The 18301-nt window shown below is 40.3% G+C and overlaps 1 protein-coding gene across 6 annotated transcripts in view; it reads left to right on the forward strand.

Moving 5' to 3' along the window:
* The window catches only part of botv (exostosin like glycosyltransferase 3), a 161672-nt gene that overhangs the window by 34969 nt on the left and 108402 nt on the right, over positions 1–18301 (forward strand). For 5 of the 6 annotated variants that reach the window (XM_076203763.1, XM_076203762.1, XM_076203767.1 and 2 more), the window contains exons 4-5: positions 3072–3223; positions 3342–4604. In XM_076203763.1, the coding sequence (XP_076059878.1) occupies positions 3072–3223; positions 3342–4604 (1415 nt within the window). The remainder of the gene's footprint in view (positions 1–3071; positions 3224–3341; positions 4605–18301) is intronic. The other variant, XM_076203766.1, reaches the window with a different exon arrangement.

An 18301-nucleotide genomic window follows, 5' to 3' on the forward strand; every position in this document is an offset into this window, starting at 1 on the left:
TAAATCCACACTGTTCCTCACCAATTACTCCCTCTGTTCCTCTCCTAATCCTCTCAATCAAGATCCTCCTATAAGCCTTCCCAACTACACATAACAAGCTAATCCCTCTGAAACTACTACATTCACACTTGTCCCCTTTTCCCTTGTAAAGTGGAACTATACAGGCACTCCTCCAGTCCTCCGGCACTCTACCCTCTCTCCAGCAAACATTAAATAACCTCACCAGCTAGTACAGTCCACCATCACTGTACCTCCTTTTTTTAGACATTCTGCATGGCATCCATCCAAACCAGGTGCCTTACCTGCTTTCATCATCTTAACAACTGCCTTCACTTCATCCTTCCTTATTTCTCCTCCATTTTCCTCACTCATCACGGTCATTTTCTTAGAATTTCCCACTGCAACTATCTTTTCCTCCCTATCCTCCTTCACATTTAGCAACTCCCTAAAATACTCTGCCCACCTTCCCCTTACTGCCTTCTCTTACATTATCATCTCTCCATCTGCACCTTTTACCTTTTCTTCTCTACTTGATTTGCCTCCTCTTCCTCTCTTAATTTCTTTCCAAAACATCTTTTTATTACTTTCAAAATTTTCTGTCATACTCTTACCCCACTTCACATCTGCTCTCCTCTTTGCCTCTTTTACCTTTTGCTTTACTTCTCTTTTCTTTTCTTTTCTTTGTACCTCTCATATGACTCCCTTGTCCTATTTTGTAACCAATCTGTGAAAGCTCGCTTCTTCTCTTCTACAACCTTCTTTGTTTCCTCATCCCACCATTCACTACCCTTCCTTCTATTTCCTCCCATCCTTCTTGTTCCACACACCATCCTTGCACACTTTGTGACTCCCTCCTTGAACCATCCCCATTCCTCCTCCACACCCAGCTCTACTCTATCCTTCACTCCCTCCCACTCCTCCCTCAGCTTCTTCTTGTACTCCTTCTCCTTTTCCTTTTCATTTAAAGAGTTCACTCTAAGCACCTCCCTACCTTTTGTCCCTTTCCTCTTTCTCCATCTATCCTCCACTCTCAACTTACCTTCCACCAAAAAATGGTTTGATATTCCCCCACCCTCTCCCCTTAGCACATGTACGTCCTTAACTCTTCCTATCATAGTCCTAATTACCACTACATAATCCATCAACGCTCTATCTACCACCCTTCCATCCACCACCCTCTCCCATGTGTACTTATGACTTTCTTCTGAAACACTGTATTTGCTATCATCAACTCTCTTTCTAGACACATTTCCACCATCAACTCTCCACAACGATTCTTTCCTGGAACTCCACATTTCCCAACCACTCCATCAATTGGACCATTTCTTACCCTAGCATTAAGGTCTCTCAGTACTATTACATTGACATTTCTCCCTAAATCCTCTATGCACTCATTTAAATTGATCCAAAAGGCCTCCCTTTCTTCTTCACTCTTCTCACTGCCAGGCCCATATGCACTTACAAAGACCCACATCTCCTTTCCCAGTTTCACCTTCATCCACATTATCCTTGAGGAAACCTCCTTCCACTCCACTACATGTTTACCTATCTCTTCACTTACTAGTATAGCCACCCCTTCCCTCCCTCGCCCTCTCTTCACTCCTGATAACCTCCCACTTACACCCCCAAACTTACACTCACCCTTCCCTTTCAACTTAGTTTCACTCAAAGCCAACACATCCATCTTTCTTCTCACAAACATACTACCTATCTCTTCCCTTTTACTCTCATCTGTACCACATCCACGCACATTAAAAGACCCAAACCTTAGGGTGCTGGTCGGAAAACTCCCAGACCCTCTAATGCCTTTACTTTTTTGTTGAGGAATGTCCCCTGTGGGGCTACAAGGAGAAGGATGCCCAGTGCCACTCCCCGTCCCTTTCTTGTCGCCTCTTACGATCCAAGTGGAAATAGTTGGTGACAGTATTCTTTTCCCCCACAAATACTACTACATTGAAGTTTCTCCCTAATTCCTCTATGCATTCATTTAAATCTATCCAAAAAGCCTCCCTTTCTTCTACATTCTTCTCACTACCAGGCCCATATGCACTTACAAAAACCCACATCTCCCTTTCCAGCTCCACCTTCATCCACATTAACCTTGAAACCTTCTTCCACTCCACTACATGTTTACCTATCTCTTCACCTAGTAGTATAGCCACCCCTTCTCTCCCCCATCCTCTCTTCACTCCTGAAAACCTCCCAACTACACTTCCAAACTCACACTCACCTCTCCTTCTCAACTTAGTTTCACTCAAAGCCAACACATCCATCTTTCTTCTCACAAACATACTGCCCATCTCTTCCCTTTTACTTTCATCTGTACCACATCCATGCACATTAACCCTGAACAGGGAACGTCCAAATTTATGATTTTGCATGGAAGTTGTACCACTTTTGGCATGCCCACTTTTAGAAACAATAAAAACCAAAGGTTTATGGGAAGAAGTGCTCTAAGTTATAAAGTAAAGTGGGTGTGCCAGAAGTGGTACAACTTCCATGCAAAATCATAAATTTGGACGTTCCCTGTTCAGGGTTAAAGACCCAAACCTTAGAGTATTGGTTGGAAAACTCCTAGCCCCTCTTATGCCTTTACTTTTTTATAGGAATGTCCCCTGTGGTGCTACAGGGGGGAAGGATGCCTAGTCTTAATCCCTGTCCCGTTTTCCTTGCCTCTTACGATTCAATCGGGAATACTTGGTGGCAGCATTCAATCCCCTAACACAGGGTAGGCGAAAAAAGGAAATTAATATTCAGAGAAGTGGTACAGGACAGTAACAAGGGGATGGGGGACAGCATGACAGAGGAACAGTCGCAGTATGATAAAAGTGTCATCATTTCTCTGTGAACATAGTCCTCCTCTATCACAGACAAAATGATGTGTGGCTCTGGTCCATAGGGGCACCCTAAATAGACCCTAAAGTATCAACTGCATGCTACTTTACCACAATAATATGCAGCTAATACCCCAGACGGGGGCCAAATAGAGGACATATATTTACACTACTTTTGCCCTGGAGCAATGGACCGATTGATTGACTAATTGATATATATATATATTTTTTTTATAGCCTCGGTTTCAAATGAACTTAGAGACTTAGAGCAGCGACGGTTGCAGCTGCAGGAGTCAATTGCTGCTGCAACAACTCGAATTGATTCCTTAAAACAAGAAGAGAATCATATTAAAACAGAACTTGAGAGACTTAAGAGTAGTGTGGAACAAGTGAGTTTTTTAATTGTTATTTGGTTCATCTAATACAAATCATGTATATAAGTATTTGCTGACACCTGAGATTTTATTTTATTTTTATTGCTGAGCTATGTGTATTTCTTTTTTCCAGGCTATTCTTGCTCAGAAGGAATTGTTTGAGAAGAATATGCCGCAGATAGCTGCACCAAAAAGAATTCGAGCAAATCATGAAGACAGTATCTTCAATCCTTTATCTCCAAATCATGCTATTGAAATGTGTCGAATGCACAACTGCTTTGACTATTCTCGATGTTCTGTTCTTTCGGGATTTCCCATTTACTTTTATGATGTAGACAAATATCATACATCTGCTGATATTGAAATATTTGTTAAGACTACAGTTAAACAAGCCCTTGGATACAATCCACACATCACAAATGACCCAGATGAAGCATGTGTGTTTATTGCACTCATTGGAGAGAATCTCAGGTCAGGCTATGACAAGAAAATACTAGAGACCAATTTACACAGTTTGTCTCACTGGAATGGTGATGGCAGAAATCATGTACTGCTTAATTTTGGTCGAACATTTTATAGTCGGGATATATTCACTGGGGTTAATACTGGGCATGCACTGATTGTCCAGTCTCATTTCTCTTTTGCTCAGTATCGACCAAACTTTGACTTCATTGCGCCACCTCTGCTTGGTTTGCCTGGAGGGGATGTTTGGCACAATTTGCCTCCAATCATTCCTGCAAAGAGAAAGTATCTGTTATCTTTCCAAGGGGAACTTCCCCCTCTCAGACCTTACATTGATTCTGGACAACTACCTTTAGATGGCACAGATGGGTTACGTGATGAAGCCATGTTGGTGGATGAGCTGGATAAGTTGCAACAGACTCCCACAGATGATTTGTTCCTGCTTCAGTTTTCTTGTCGTGGTAGCGGTGGTTATGGTGACCTGAGTGAATGGCAGATCTGTGACACAGAAACAACCAGAACAGGTTTATTGAAAGAGTCTACTTTTACTTTAATTCTTGCACCACATAATGCATCACAAGTTTCAACAGTCATTCTTCAAACAAGAATATTTGAAGCTTTGAAATATGGTGCCATTCCAGTTATTCTAGGCAATTATGTGCAGCTTCCACTGAGTGAGGCCTTAGACTGGAAGAAGTTGGCCATTATACACCCTAAGGCTCGTGTAAGTGAACTTCACTTCTTGATTCGTACATTCTCCAATGCAGACATTCTCGCACTTAGACGTCAGGGTCGATTTGTGTGGGAGAAGTATTTTGGATCAACGCAAGCTGTTTTAGACTCAATTATGGCTGTGCTGAGGGAGCGATTAAGCATCCCACCCATGCCTGCACCTCAGGAACCTTCACCAAGTGTCTTCAATGAGTCGTTTGAGGTTAGTCTTTTAGAAGATAATGTTGTCTTTTTTTATGTGATTTAGATATCTACAGGAAAAGGTGGAGGGAAGGTGGAGGTAGAATGTAGACTGAGAGAAGCGAGTAAATGCCTTGGTGGATTAAAAAGTGTAATGAGGAATAGACATTTGGGAATGGATGCTAAGAGGAAACTGTATGAAGGAGTGATTGTGCCAACAGCACTGTATGGGGCAGAAACATGGAACATAAGAGAGGAAGAGAGAAGGAGTTTGAATGTGTTTGAGATGAGGTGTCTGAGAAGTATGATGGGGGTTACTAGGCTAGATAGAATGAGAAATGAGGAGGTGAGGAGGAAAACAGGGGTGGAAAGGGAGTTGGGAGATAGGGTTGATGAAAGAGTATTAGGATGGTTTGGACACATGGAAAGAATGAGTGAAGAAAGACTAGTAAAAGAGGTATGGAAGGCAGATGTGGAGAGAGTGAATGTAAGGGGACGTCCTAGGATGAGATGGATGGATGGGGTGAAGGGGGCTTTGGGGAAGAGGGGAATGTCCGTTGAGGAAGGACGGGAGAGGACAGAAGACAGGGGTGAATGGAGAATGGTTGTATATGTATGATGTTGTGATGCATGAGGTAGTATGTGTGAGCAAATTTGATGCAGCCCAAAGGGATTTCTCCCCGTCTTCTCCTTTTATGCATGGGGGGACGGAGAAGGGGGGTCGCCGATTTAATGAAGCGGCCATGCTGTGGATGTGCTGTGTCTTGCGACACTGCTTCTGACCCAGAGCAGTGGACAAGGTGCAGGGATGACCCGTCATCCAGGAGGTGCTAAGATGAGAGGGAGGGTGGAGGGGTGTGGAGTGTATTTAGGGATGGAATGGGTGGGAATGATTTTATGCCTTTTCCTTTTTGGCTACCTCCCTTGTAAGGGGGAAAAAAGCCTTGGTATATGTACCGTATTTTCCGGCTTAAAATGCGCATTGGGTTATAATGCGCACCCATGCACTTCGTTATCTCAGTACACAGATAGCACGCACCGACGTATAACGCGCATGCCAGGAAAAGTCACTGGTGGCGTGAACTGCATGTATGCGACTCCTGCTTGCGTTGGTCCATTGTTTTGTGGGAAATTTGAGCCATAAAATGTTTATTGAATACAAAATGTACATGAAAAATTTCGGATTTAAAAAAAAAAAAAAATGTAATTTAATATCCTGAGGGAATAATTCATCTTACAAGTTTTTATCACCGTGTACAAGTTTTTATCGCCATGCAGCAACAAACTATGTTTCGGTTCATAAGTGTCTTTACTGAAGTGACGTTTAGTTTAACAAACTCTTGCAAGAGGGTGTTTAGTGTATGCTAGATTGGCAATAGAACTATCAATCTCGGCCCTGATCTAGCATATTCCGGGTGAGCTAAAACGGCCAACGTTCATGATGTTGGTACCAGTGCTGTTTTACGGATCCTAAATATTTGCATAGACTACGATAATTAATGTTAGTATTTTTCATTGGCTAGAGCCACCGCTGGGAAATCTGTTGATTTGTCACTAAATTAAGTGTCAGTTTAGGCATCAATCAGGACACAACTAAGAAAAAGCCGGAACTACATGTACCGGTATATGACTCATGTTGTGCGTTGGTCCCTTATTACTTTGTAGCTTAAATAGTTTGTAGGAAATATGATCTAAAAAAAGTTTATTGAAAGTAAAATATACAGAAAAATTTGGGATTTTTACAGAAAATGTTCATTTTATATCTTGAGGAAATAATTCGTCTTTACCATTTTTTATTTAATACTGGAACAAACTACAGACTGTTTCATTTTAGCTTTGAACCTGCAATGACAGTGGTGAAATAGGACAGTCTCTCATCGAGGTGAGTGAAAGAGGGAGTTGTAGTCAGGTGTTTGACACGAGTTTATGAATGGCCGCAACGGAATTTGTACCATACCTAAAGTGAAGCAACAAAGCCAACATAAAAATTCAAACTAGGATGCTGTGAACATGGGCAAATATCATGAATATTGATCATGTTTCATGGTGTTTAGGCCTACATGAAAAATAAGATTCGATAGATACCTACCTATACCAAATATTTATATAGCCCATGCTGGCGTATTCTTTCATGTCACCATGGCTGTTCTTCTTGTTCTCACGGAACGTCACGGAGAAGTGTGCCGTCCCGACTTTGTGACGGCCAACATCGTCACGTTGTTGTGAAAAAAATTACACACACAGCCGCAGAATTTTTATCGTAGGCCGTAGATAATGCGCACCACTGGATAACACGCACCCCCCATTTTTAGGCCCTTCCAACGGAAAAAAGTCGTGCACTATATGCCGAAAAATACGGTATGTGTGTAGATATCTACAGTACTCATCCAACATATGTGGTGCATACCCTTTGTGTCTGCATATTTATGATGAAAATAGGAAGGCATTTTCTGAGGTGAAATTATGTATATAGAACATATTTGGCAACCCCCTGCTGTTACACTAGGCCAACAGTGGAATATGAAGGAGAACCCAGCCAGTTGCTCCCACACTGATGTAGGAGTATTTACAGGTAACTCTTTTCTTTGAGACCTTGCCTTTTTTTACACTGGTTTTCTTCATTTCCCTAGAGTCTGTATCATTATCATTCCTCCTACAAAGGAATTATCTAAAGATATAATTGCTTGAATCATTGGACTAAAGAAGACAGGCCATGGAACTAGTGAAATCAGTGAAATGTTGAAGGTGGCCAAGTCCAAATTCAAGAGATACATGGTGCAATTTTGGAAGGGAGGATGGCTGGAGATACCATCCCAGAAAGGTAGGATAGGGCATCCTAAGAAGACTTTTCTAAGGGTTTTGAACATCATGTAATGTACTTTAGAGTGAAATCCACTGACAAAAGCAAAGTCTCTGAAAGAGAAGTCTTCTTATGACCCCCTGTACCATGTTACTGGAATGGTGTTTCCAGCCCTCCTTCCTGAAATTGCACCATCTATCTCTTGACTTTGGACTTGGCCACCCTCAGCATTTCACTGATTTCTTTAGTTTCATGGCCTGTCCTTTAGTCCAATGACTTGGGCAGTTATATATTTAGTTAATTCCTTTGTAGGGGCCATGGTAACGATACAGGCCCTAAGGAAATGAAGAAAAACATTGTGAAAAAAGGCAAGGTCCTGAAGAGAGGGATTACTTGTAAATGCTCTTCCCATGGCAATGTGGGAGCGACTGGCAGGGTTCTCTCTCATGTTCCACTCTATTGGCCCAGCATGACAGTCGGGCATTGCTAGATACATTCTGTCTACATAATTTTACCTTTGAAAATGCCTTCCTATTTTCATCATAGATATGCAGACACAAGGGGTAGGTGCCACATACATTTGACAAGTACTCTACACACCCATACAAAAATAAAACAAGAATATATATACATAAGGCCTTTTCCCCCATATAAAGGGTGGCCAAAAGTACAAATATACTTCTTAAAATGATAGGGTCAGGAGCAATGTTAGACTATGATCTAGTAAACAAAATTTGAGGGATGTTTACTAGATGTAATTGTTGGAGGAATAATATACCATGCAGAGGTAGAGTGAGTTTTGAAGTTGATAGTATGGACCAGATGAAGAGGAAGAAAACTTAAGAGGGTGATAGAGGTTAGACAACTGGATGGGATAAAGAATTATAAAATAAATGTCAAGAAGTTGTAGAGTAGAATAGGAAGATGAGAATAGCAGAAGAGAGCAGAAGATATTGAAAAAGTGGCATTGTAGACAAAGTGGATGGAAAATCATTGTGGAGGATTCATGGCAATGTATGGAATGAGAGGTAAGTTGTCTACAAAACAGAAAAAAAAAATGGTAAAGTGGAAAAAAGGATATGTGTGAGTTGAAAATAAGGAAAATGAAATGTTTGAGGAGAATATTAGTGTGAGGCAGGGTTATGTATGTTGTAAACCCTCACCATACCAAATCTCATTACATCGAATTTCAGCTATATTGACCCTAGTGAGACCTACTGATCATTTGTCTGATATAAGGAATACAAAGGATTACAAAGGCGGAGCATGCCGACAGGAGACCTTTTGATCCATATCTAGGTCGGATGTGAAAAAAAATCATATGATAAAATAATAAATAAAAACTATAATAATGTAAATAACAAATAAAATACATAAATAAATGCATAGGTATAGTTGAATAATAAACAAACAGTTAAATAGAAAATAATAATAAATTGACATATAACTAATAATAAATGAAAATCGGACAGACAAATGATAACAAAACAAAAACAAATAATATGTGATAAATTATAATCATTACAGCATCTTACTTAGGTATTTATCTAAATGATTCTTAAAACTTCGAACTGAACTACATTGCACTACCTGTGCAGGAAGTTTATTCCATTCATTAACTACATGGTTGGCAAAGTTGTTTCTACCTACTTCCAAATTGAATCTATTTCCGGACAGTTTGAGACCATTGTTTCTTGTCTGATTCTCATTCAATGTGAAAATTTTGTCACTTTTGATGTTGTCAATTCCCTTTAAAATCTTAAAGACCTGTATCAAGTCACCTCTGAGTCTACGCTTTTTTAGGGAAAACAGATTCATGTGTTTTAGTCAATTTTCGTATGATTTATTTCTTATATTTGGAATCAGTTTTGTGGCTCGCCGTTGTACTTTTTCTAGTCTGTCAATGTCTTTAATGAGATTCGGTGACCATACAGAAACAGCATATTTCAAATGTGGACGAACTAACGATTTATATAGCTTGTTGATGAGTGATGGACTTTTGAAATCAAAAGATCGCGCAATCAGTCCCAGAATCTTATTTGCTTTCTCAGAGGCTGAAATACACTGCTTGGATGATTTGAGGTTGTTACTGATAATTATGCCAAAATCTTTTTCACTATCCACTTTTGTTAATGAATTTCCAAATAACTTGTAATCGTACTTACTGTTATTTTTACCTATGTGCATTACCTTGCATTTACTTGTGTTAAATTTCATTAGCCACTTTTCAGACCATTGCTGCAATTAATCTAAATCTTCTTGAATATCTAATTGGTTTGAGTGATCATTTGCCACTCCGCACAGTTTTGTATCATCAGCAAATTTGGAAACAGTAGATTTTAGTCCATGGTCTATATCATTTATATATACTATGAATAGAAGTGGCCCAAGAACAGAACCCTGAGGAACTCCACTTGCAACACTTTTCCATCCAGAAGTTTTTCCATTTAAAACAACTCTCTGTTTTCGACCATTCAACCAATTACTAGTCCAACTTAATAGGCTACCACTTATTCCATGCAAAGCTAATTTAGTAAGTAGTCTTTCGTGTGGGACGGTATCAAAAGCTTTTGCAAAGTCTAGATATATTAAATCTATATTGTTTCTTTTGTCATAATTCGAGATAACTGTGTTGTAGAATTCGAGTAAGTTAGTCACGCAAGAACGTTTCCGTCTGAAACCATGCTGGCTATCATTTATCAAACGGTTACTTTCTAAATGATGTTTGATAGCATCTCTGATGATAGTTTCCATTATTTTTCCTATGATTGAAGTCAAACTTATAGGCCTATAGTATATGCAGTGCAAGGTTCATTATGGATGGCAGGTGCATGGGGAATTTAAATACATATGTACATACAGTATGTACATACATACATATACCAAGGCTTTTTCCCCCTTACAAGGGAGGTAGCCAAAAAGGGAAAGGCATAAAAACACTCCCACCCATTTCATCCCTAAATACACTCCACACCCCTCCCACTCATCTGAGCACCTCCTGGATGACGGGTCATCCCTGCACCCTGCCCACCGCCCTGGGTCAGAAGCAGTGTTGCAAGACACAGCACATCCACAGCAAGGCCGCTTCATTTAATCGGCGACCCCCCCTCTCCGTCCCCCTCTGCATATAAAGCGAGGACGGGGAGAAATCCCTTCCGGCTGCGTCAAAATTTACTCACACATACTACCCCGGCCCCCACCCCCCCGCCTATTCCTCCTCATGCAGTCACAACATCATCCATATACAACCATTCTCCACTCACCTCTGTCTTCCGTCCTCTCCCTTCCTTCCTCAACAGACATTCCCCTCTTCCCCAAAGCCCCCTTCACCCCATCCATCCACCTCATCCTAGGACGTCCCCTCATGTTCACTCCCTCCACATCTGCCTTCCATACCTCTTTTACTAGTCTTTCTTCACTCATTCTTTCCATGTGTCCAAACCATCCTAATATTCTTTCATCAACCCTATCTCCCAAATCCTTTTTCACCCCTGTTCTCCTCCTCACCTCCTCATTTCTCACTCTATCCAGCCTAGTAACCCCCACCATACTTCTCAGACACCTCATCTCAAACACATTCAAACTCCTTCTCTCTTCCTCTCTTATGTTCCACGTTTCTGCCCCATACAGTGCTGTTGGCACAATCACTCCTTCATACAGTCTCCTCTTCGCATCCATTCCCAAATGTCTATTCCTCATTACACTCTTTAAACCACCAAGGCATTTACTCGCTTCTCTCAATCTACACTCTACCTCCACCTTCACTCCACCTTTTCCTGCTACACTTGCACCCAAGTATCTAAAACTATCCACTTCCTCCAGTCGCTCTCCCTTAATGTTCACTTCCAGTCTACTGCTACTTTCACCCCTTGTACATCTCATCACCTTACTTTTATCCACATTTATCTTTAGCTTTCTTCTATCACATACTCTCCCAAACTCTGCCACCAGCTTCCTCAATCCCTCCTCTGACTCTGCCACAAGCGCAGTGTCGTCCACAAACAACAGCTGGCTCACCTCCCACTTTTCTCCATTTTCTTTAACCATCTCCAATCCCTGACCCACTACCCTAGCATTCACCTCTCGCATGGTGAATGTACTTTCAGTATAATGACCAATCCTTCCCCCCAATTAGTTTGATATAGCTGGAGTTTACTATAATAACGCCATGACTGATTGTAAAGATGGAGTGATAAGAAAAATAAATGCAAAATTTATGGTATGTGGAGTGAAGTTGTAGGGAAATGAGCAAGAATAGGCAATAAAAGACTTAGTACAGGTACTCCTCGTTTAACGACGACAGTTGGGACCAGCGCGCCGTCGTTAACCAAATTGGTCGTTAAGCGAAAGTGTATACATATACGTACATGTACTGTATGGATTACAAAGGCAAAGCATGCCGACAGGAGACCTTTTGATCCATATCTAGGTCGGATGAAAAAAAAAAAAAAAAATCATATTAATAATAAATTAAAACTATAACAATATAAATAACAATTAAAATACATAAATAAATGCATTGGTATAGTTGAATAACAAACAGGTAAATAGTAAATGATAATAAATTGACATATAACTAATAATAAATGAAAATCAGACAGACAAATTATAACAAAACAAAAACAAATAATATAACATAAATTATAATAATTACAGCATCTTACTTAGGTATTTATCTAAATGATTCTTAAAGCTTCGAACTGAACTACATTGCACTACCTGTGCAGGAAGTTTATTCCATTCATTAACTACACGGTTGGCAAAGTTGTTTCTACCTACTTCCAAATTGAATCTATTTCCGGACAGTTTGAGACCATTGTTTCTTGTCTGATTCTCATTCAATGTGAAAATTTGGTCACTTTTGATGTTGTCAATTCCCTTTAAAATCTTAAAGACCTGTATCAAGTCACCTCTGAGTCTACGCTTTTTTAGGGAAAACAGATTCATGTGCTTAAGTCGATTTTCGTATGATTTATTTTTGATATTTGGAATCAGTTTTGTGGCTCGCCGTTGTACTTTTTCCAGTGTCAATGTCTTTAATGAGATTCGGTGACCATACGGAAACAGCATATTCCAAATGTGGACGAACTAACGATTTATATAGCTTGTTAATGAGTGATGGACTTTTGAAATCAAAAGATCGCGCAATCAATCCCAGAATCTTATTTGCTTTCTCAGAGGCTGAAATACACTGCTTGGATGATTTGAGGTCGTTACTGATAATTACGCCGAGATCTTTTTCACTATCCACTTTTGTTAACGAATTTCCAAATAACTTGTAATCATACTTACTGTTTTTTTTACCTATGTGCATTACCTTGCATTTACTTGTGTTAAATTTCATTAGCCACTTTTCAGACCATTGCTGTAATTGATCTAAATCTTCTTGAATATCTAATTGGTTTGAGTGATCATTTGCCACTCCGCACAGTTTTGTATCATCAGCAAATTTGGAAACAGTAGATTTTAGTCCATGGTCTATATCATTTATATATACTATGAATAGAAGTGGCCCAAGAACGGAACCCTGAGGAACTCCACTTGCAACACTTTTCCATCCAGAAGTTTTTCCATTTAAAACAACTCTCTGTTTTCGACCTTTCAACCAATTACTATTCCAACCTAATAGGCTACCACTTATTCCATGCAAAGCTAATTTAGTAAGTAGTCTTTCGTGTGGGACGGTATCAAAAACTTTTGCAAAGTTTAGATATATTAAATCTATATTGTTTCTTTTGTCATAATTCGAGACAACTGTGTTGTAGAATTCGAGTAAGTTAGTCACGCAAGAACGTTTCCATCTGAAACCATGTTGGCTATCATTTATCAAACGGTTACTTTCTAAATGATATTCGATAGCATCTCTGATGATAGTTTCCATTATTTTTCCTACGATCGAAGTCAAACTAATAGGCCTATAGTTATTTGGTTTCTTTTTGTCACCTTTTTTGAATATGGGAGTAACGTTAGCTAGCTTCCATTCTCTTGGGACATCTCCGGATATGATGGATTTCTTGAAAATAATTTCTAATGGAACAACAATCTCATTTTTCATTTCCTTTAAGATTCTTGGATGCCAACCGTCAGGCCCTGGTGTTTTATTAACTTTGAGTTTGTCTATACACCTTTTAATTGTTTCTTTTGTTATATTTACCGTAGTGAGTAAGTTTACCCCAGACTTTTCACAGGTTTCAGTTTGGAATTCACTTTGAGGTGTTTCGTTTACGAATACCGAGCTAAAATAATTGTTTAAGAGATTACACATTCCTTCATTTGAATATTCAAATTGACCGTCAGCAGATAATAGTGGACCAATGTGATTCCTAACAACCTTTTTATCTCTAATGTAACTATAGAATTCTTTGGGATTCTCTTTGGATTTCTCAGCGATGTTCATTTCGTATTGTCGTTTTCTTTTTCTTATTGTCTTTTTTAAATCTCTCTGTATTGATACATAACTTTCATAGTCATTAGATGCACCCGAGCACTTATATTTCTGTATGTACAATGTCCAGCAATACATGTATCTTTATTTTCGTGTATTTTCCCTCTTTTATACAGTACATTAAAGCTTTATTTACGGTGATTAGGTTCCTAAAATTACCGTATATGACGAAATCCGCGTATGCTGACATTCCATATTGAATACCGGGGTATTTTTTTAGTTTCAACCATGGGTGCAATATAGCAATAGAAAATTAATTATTAATTTTGTAAATTAAAATGTATCAACGTAGTATGCAATCTTGTGGGCAGAAATGAAAGTAAAAAATACCTTGCTACAAGAAAATATGCTAATGAACGAAGTCGGTAGCATAGGCTTGGGACGCCATCTTGTCGTCTGCCAACGTCTCTCACGACGACGACAACGAGGACGACCCGGATGACATTTAATTTGCAGGTAATGATTTATTAAACACAGGTTAGGTTTAGGTTAGACGAATTAATTTATCATCCTTTCGTTTCTTCAACATCGGCATCTATTCGACCGACATGACTTCGTTACTTACGAAATCTGTTTTATAATTTTTTTTTTTCATTTCCGCTCACGAAATTGCATATTACGTTGATACATTATAATTTACAAAATTAAAAATTAATTTTCTATTGTTATATTGCGCCCATGGTCGAAACTAAAAATTAACCACTACCGGTATACAGTACACTGTACCCCAGGTAGTTTTTGCAGCTTGCAGGATGGTAATGTAGACCTAAGCTTCAGAACACTTTACCTCACAGCTAATATCCACCGTACAAGTTCATTTATAACATCATATAAATTTGCCTCAACCAACTTAATTATCGTACACGACGTCGCAACTTCGGGAGATTTACGTTAAACGACGTCACAAAACCCGTCGTTACTCCGAGTTGTCGTTAACCGAGTAGGTCGTTAAACGAGGAGTACCTGTATACTTATGTTAGTGTCCGGACATGATTTTGGTGAGGATTGTTGAGTAGAAAACCAAAACTTAACCTTTTCCTTATGAGTCAAATTCTTGCATGTAGCATTGGATGCCTGAGGTACATTGATTGATGCATCACGATACTCGTGTTATAAAATATAAAGTCAATGCTGTATTACTCATTGTCTTTCATTGGGTAGTGATAAACACAGAAAACATGATCAAGTCAGTTCACAGAATTTGGGGGTTACTCAGCTACAATCAATCAGTCAAATCAGCCATCCTGAGTCCACTGCTGAACAAAGGCCTCCTTCATAGCATTCCATGAATCACACGACCATGCCATCCTCTGCCACATCACTCCTGCAAACTTCTTGATCTCATCTCTCCACCTTCTGTCTGGTTTCCCTCTTCCATGCTTCCTATCTTGCGGTGTCCACTCAGTAACACACTTGCTCCATCACTCATCAGTCGTTCACACCAAATTACCTGCCCAATTCCACTTCCTCTCATTTACTGCCTCCACAATATCTTTCACTCTAGTCTGCTCTTTCACCGAACTTGCTCTCTAGTCTCTCAGTGTTACAAAGGATTACAAAGGCGGAGCATGCCGACAGGAGACCTTTTGTTCCATATCTAGGTCAGATGAAAAAAAAAAAAAAAAAAAAAATCATAATAATAATAAAATGATAAATAAAAACTATAATAATGTACATGCATACATATACCAAGGCTTTTTCCCCCTTACAAGGGAGGTAGCCATGCAAAAAAAAAAATAATAATAATAATAAAATGATAAATAAAAACTATAATAATGTACATACATACATATACCAAGGCTTTTTCCCCCTTACAAGGGAGGTAGCCAAAAAGGAAAAGGCATAAAATCATTCCCACCCATTCCATCCCTAAATACACTCCACACCCCCTCCACCCTCCCTCTTATCTTAGCACCTCCTGGATGACGGGTCATTCCTGCACCTTGTCCACTGCCCTGGGTCAGAAGCAGTGTCGCAAGACACAGCACATCCACAGCAAGGCCGCTTCATTAAATCGGCGACCCCCCCCCCTCTCTGTTCCCCCCATGCATAAAAGGAGAAGACGGGGAGAAATCCCTTTGGGCTGCGTCAAATTTTGATCACACATACTACCTCACCCCTCATCCCCCCGCCCATTCCACCTCATGCATCACAACATCATCCATATACAATCATTCTCCATTCACCCCTGTCTTCTGTCCTCTCCCGTCCTTCCTCAACAGACATTCCCCTCTTCCCCAAAGCCCCCTTCACCTCATCCATCCACCTCATCCTAGGACATCCCTTCATGTTCACTTCCTCCACATCTACCTTCCATACCACTTTTACTAGTCTTTCTTCACTCATTCTTTCCATGTGTCCAAACCATCCTAATACTCTTTCATCAACCCTATCTCCCAACTCCCTTTCCACCCTTGTTCTCCACTTCACCTCCTCATTTCTCAATCTATCTAGCCTAGTAACCCCCATCATACTTCTCAGACACCTCATCTTAAACACATTCAAACTCCTCTCTTCCTCTCTTATGTTCCATGTTTCTGCCCCATACAGTGCTGTTGGCACAATCACTCCTTCATATAGTCTCCTCTTCACATCCATTCCCAAATGTCTATTTCTCATTACACTTTTTAATCCACCAAGGCATTTACTTGCTTCTCTCAATCTACATTCTACCTCCACCTTCACTCCACCTTTTCCTGCCACATTTGCACCCAAATATCTAAAACTATCCACTTCCTCCAGTCACTCTCCCTTTATGCTCACTTCCAGTCTACTGCCACTTTCACCCCTTGTACATCTCATAACCTTACTTTTACCCACATTTATCTTTAGCAAAGAGGAGAGCAGATGTGAAAGGGGGTAAGAGTATGACAGAAAATTTTGAAAGTAATAAAACGATGTTTTGGAAAGAAATTAAGAGAGGAAGAGGAGGCGAATCAAGTAGAGAAGACAAGGTAAAAGGTGGAGATGGAGAGATGATAAAAATGTAAATAACAAATAAAATACATAAATGCATAGGTATAGTTAGATAATAAACAAACAGGAAAATAGTAAATGATAATAAATTGACATATACATACATACATATACCAAGACTATTTCCCCCTTACAAGGGAGGTAGCCAAAAAGGAAAAGGCATAAAATCATCCCCACCCATTCCATCCCTGAATACACTCCACACCCCTCCACCCTCCCTCTTATCTGAGCACCTCCTGGATGACGGGTCATCCCTGCACCATGTCCAATGCCCTGGGTCAGAAGCAGTGTCGCAAGACACAGCACATCCACAGCATGGCCGCTTCATTAAATCGGCGACCCCCCCTCTCCATCCCCCCATGCATAAAAAGAGAAGACAGGGAGAAATCCCTTCGGGCTGCATCAAATTTTGCTCACACATACTACCTCACTCCCCATCCCCCCGCCCATTCCACCTCATGCATCACAACATCATCCATATACAACCATTCTCCATTCACCCCTGTCTTCTGTCCTCTCCCGTCCCTCCTCAACAGACATTCCCCTCTTCCTCAAAGCCCCCTTCACCCCATCCATCCACCTCATCCTAGGACGTCCCCTCATGCTCACTCCCTCCACATCTGCCTTCCATACCTCTTTTACTAGTCTTCTTCATTCATTCTTTCCATGTGTCCAAACCATCCTAATACTCTTTCATCAACCCTATCTCCCAACTCCCTTTCCACCCCCGTTCTTCTCCTCACCTCATTTCTCACTCTATCTAGCCTAGTAACCCCTATCATACTTCTCAGACACCTCATCTCAAACACATTCAAACTCCCTCTCTCTTCCTCTCTTATGTTCCATGTTTCTGCCCCATACAGTGCTGTTGGCAGAATCACTCCTTCATACAGTCTCCTCTTCGCATCCATTCCCAAATGTCTATTCCTCATTACACTCTTTAATCCACCAAGGCATTTACTTGCTTTTCTCAATCTACACTCTACCTCCACCTTCACTCCACCTTTTCCTGCCACATTTGCACCCAAGTATCTAAAACTATCCACTTCCTCTAGTTACTCTCCCATAATGCTCACTTCTAGTCTACTGCCACTTTCACCCCTTGTACGTCTCATCACCTTACTTTTACCCACATTTATCTTTAGCTCTCTTCTATCACATACTCCCAAACTCTGTCACCAACTTCCTCAATCCCTCCTCCAATCCTGCCACAAGCGCAGTGTCATCAGCAAACAACAGCTGGCTCACCTCCCACTTTTCTCCATTTTCTTTAACCATCTCCAATCCCTGACCCACTACCCTTGCATTTACCTCTCGCACTACCCCATCCATGTATAAGTTGAACAGCTAGGGCGACATAACGTATCCTTGACGAAGTCCCACCTTTACCTTGAACCACTCACTCTTTCCATTTCTAATCCTGACACAAGCTCTACTACTCAAATAAAAACTCTTGACAGCTCCTAGAAGCTTTCCTCCTATCCCATATATCTACATA

The sequence above is a fragment of the Oratosquilla oratoria genome, chromosome 20, assembly GCF_046742065.1.
Source record: "Oratosquilla oratoria isolate Oo_2021 chromosome 20, ASM4674206v1, whole genome shotgun sequence".
Taxonomy (NCBI): Eukaryota; Metazoa; Arthropoda; class Malacostraca; order Stomatopoda; family Squillidae; genus Oratosquilla; species Oratosquilla oratoria.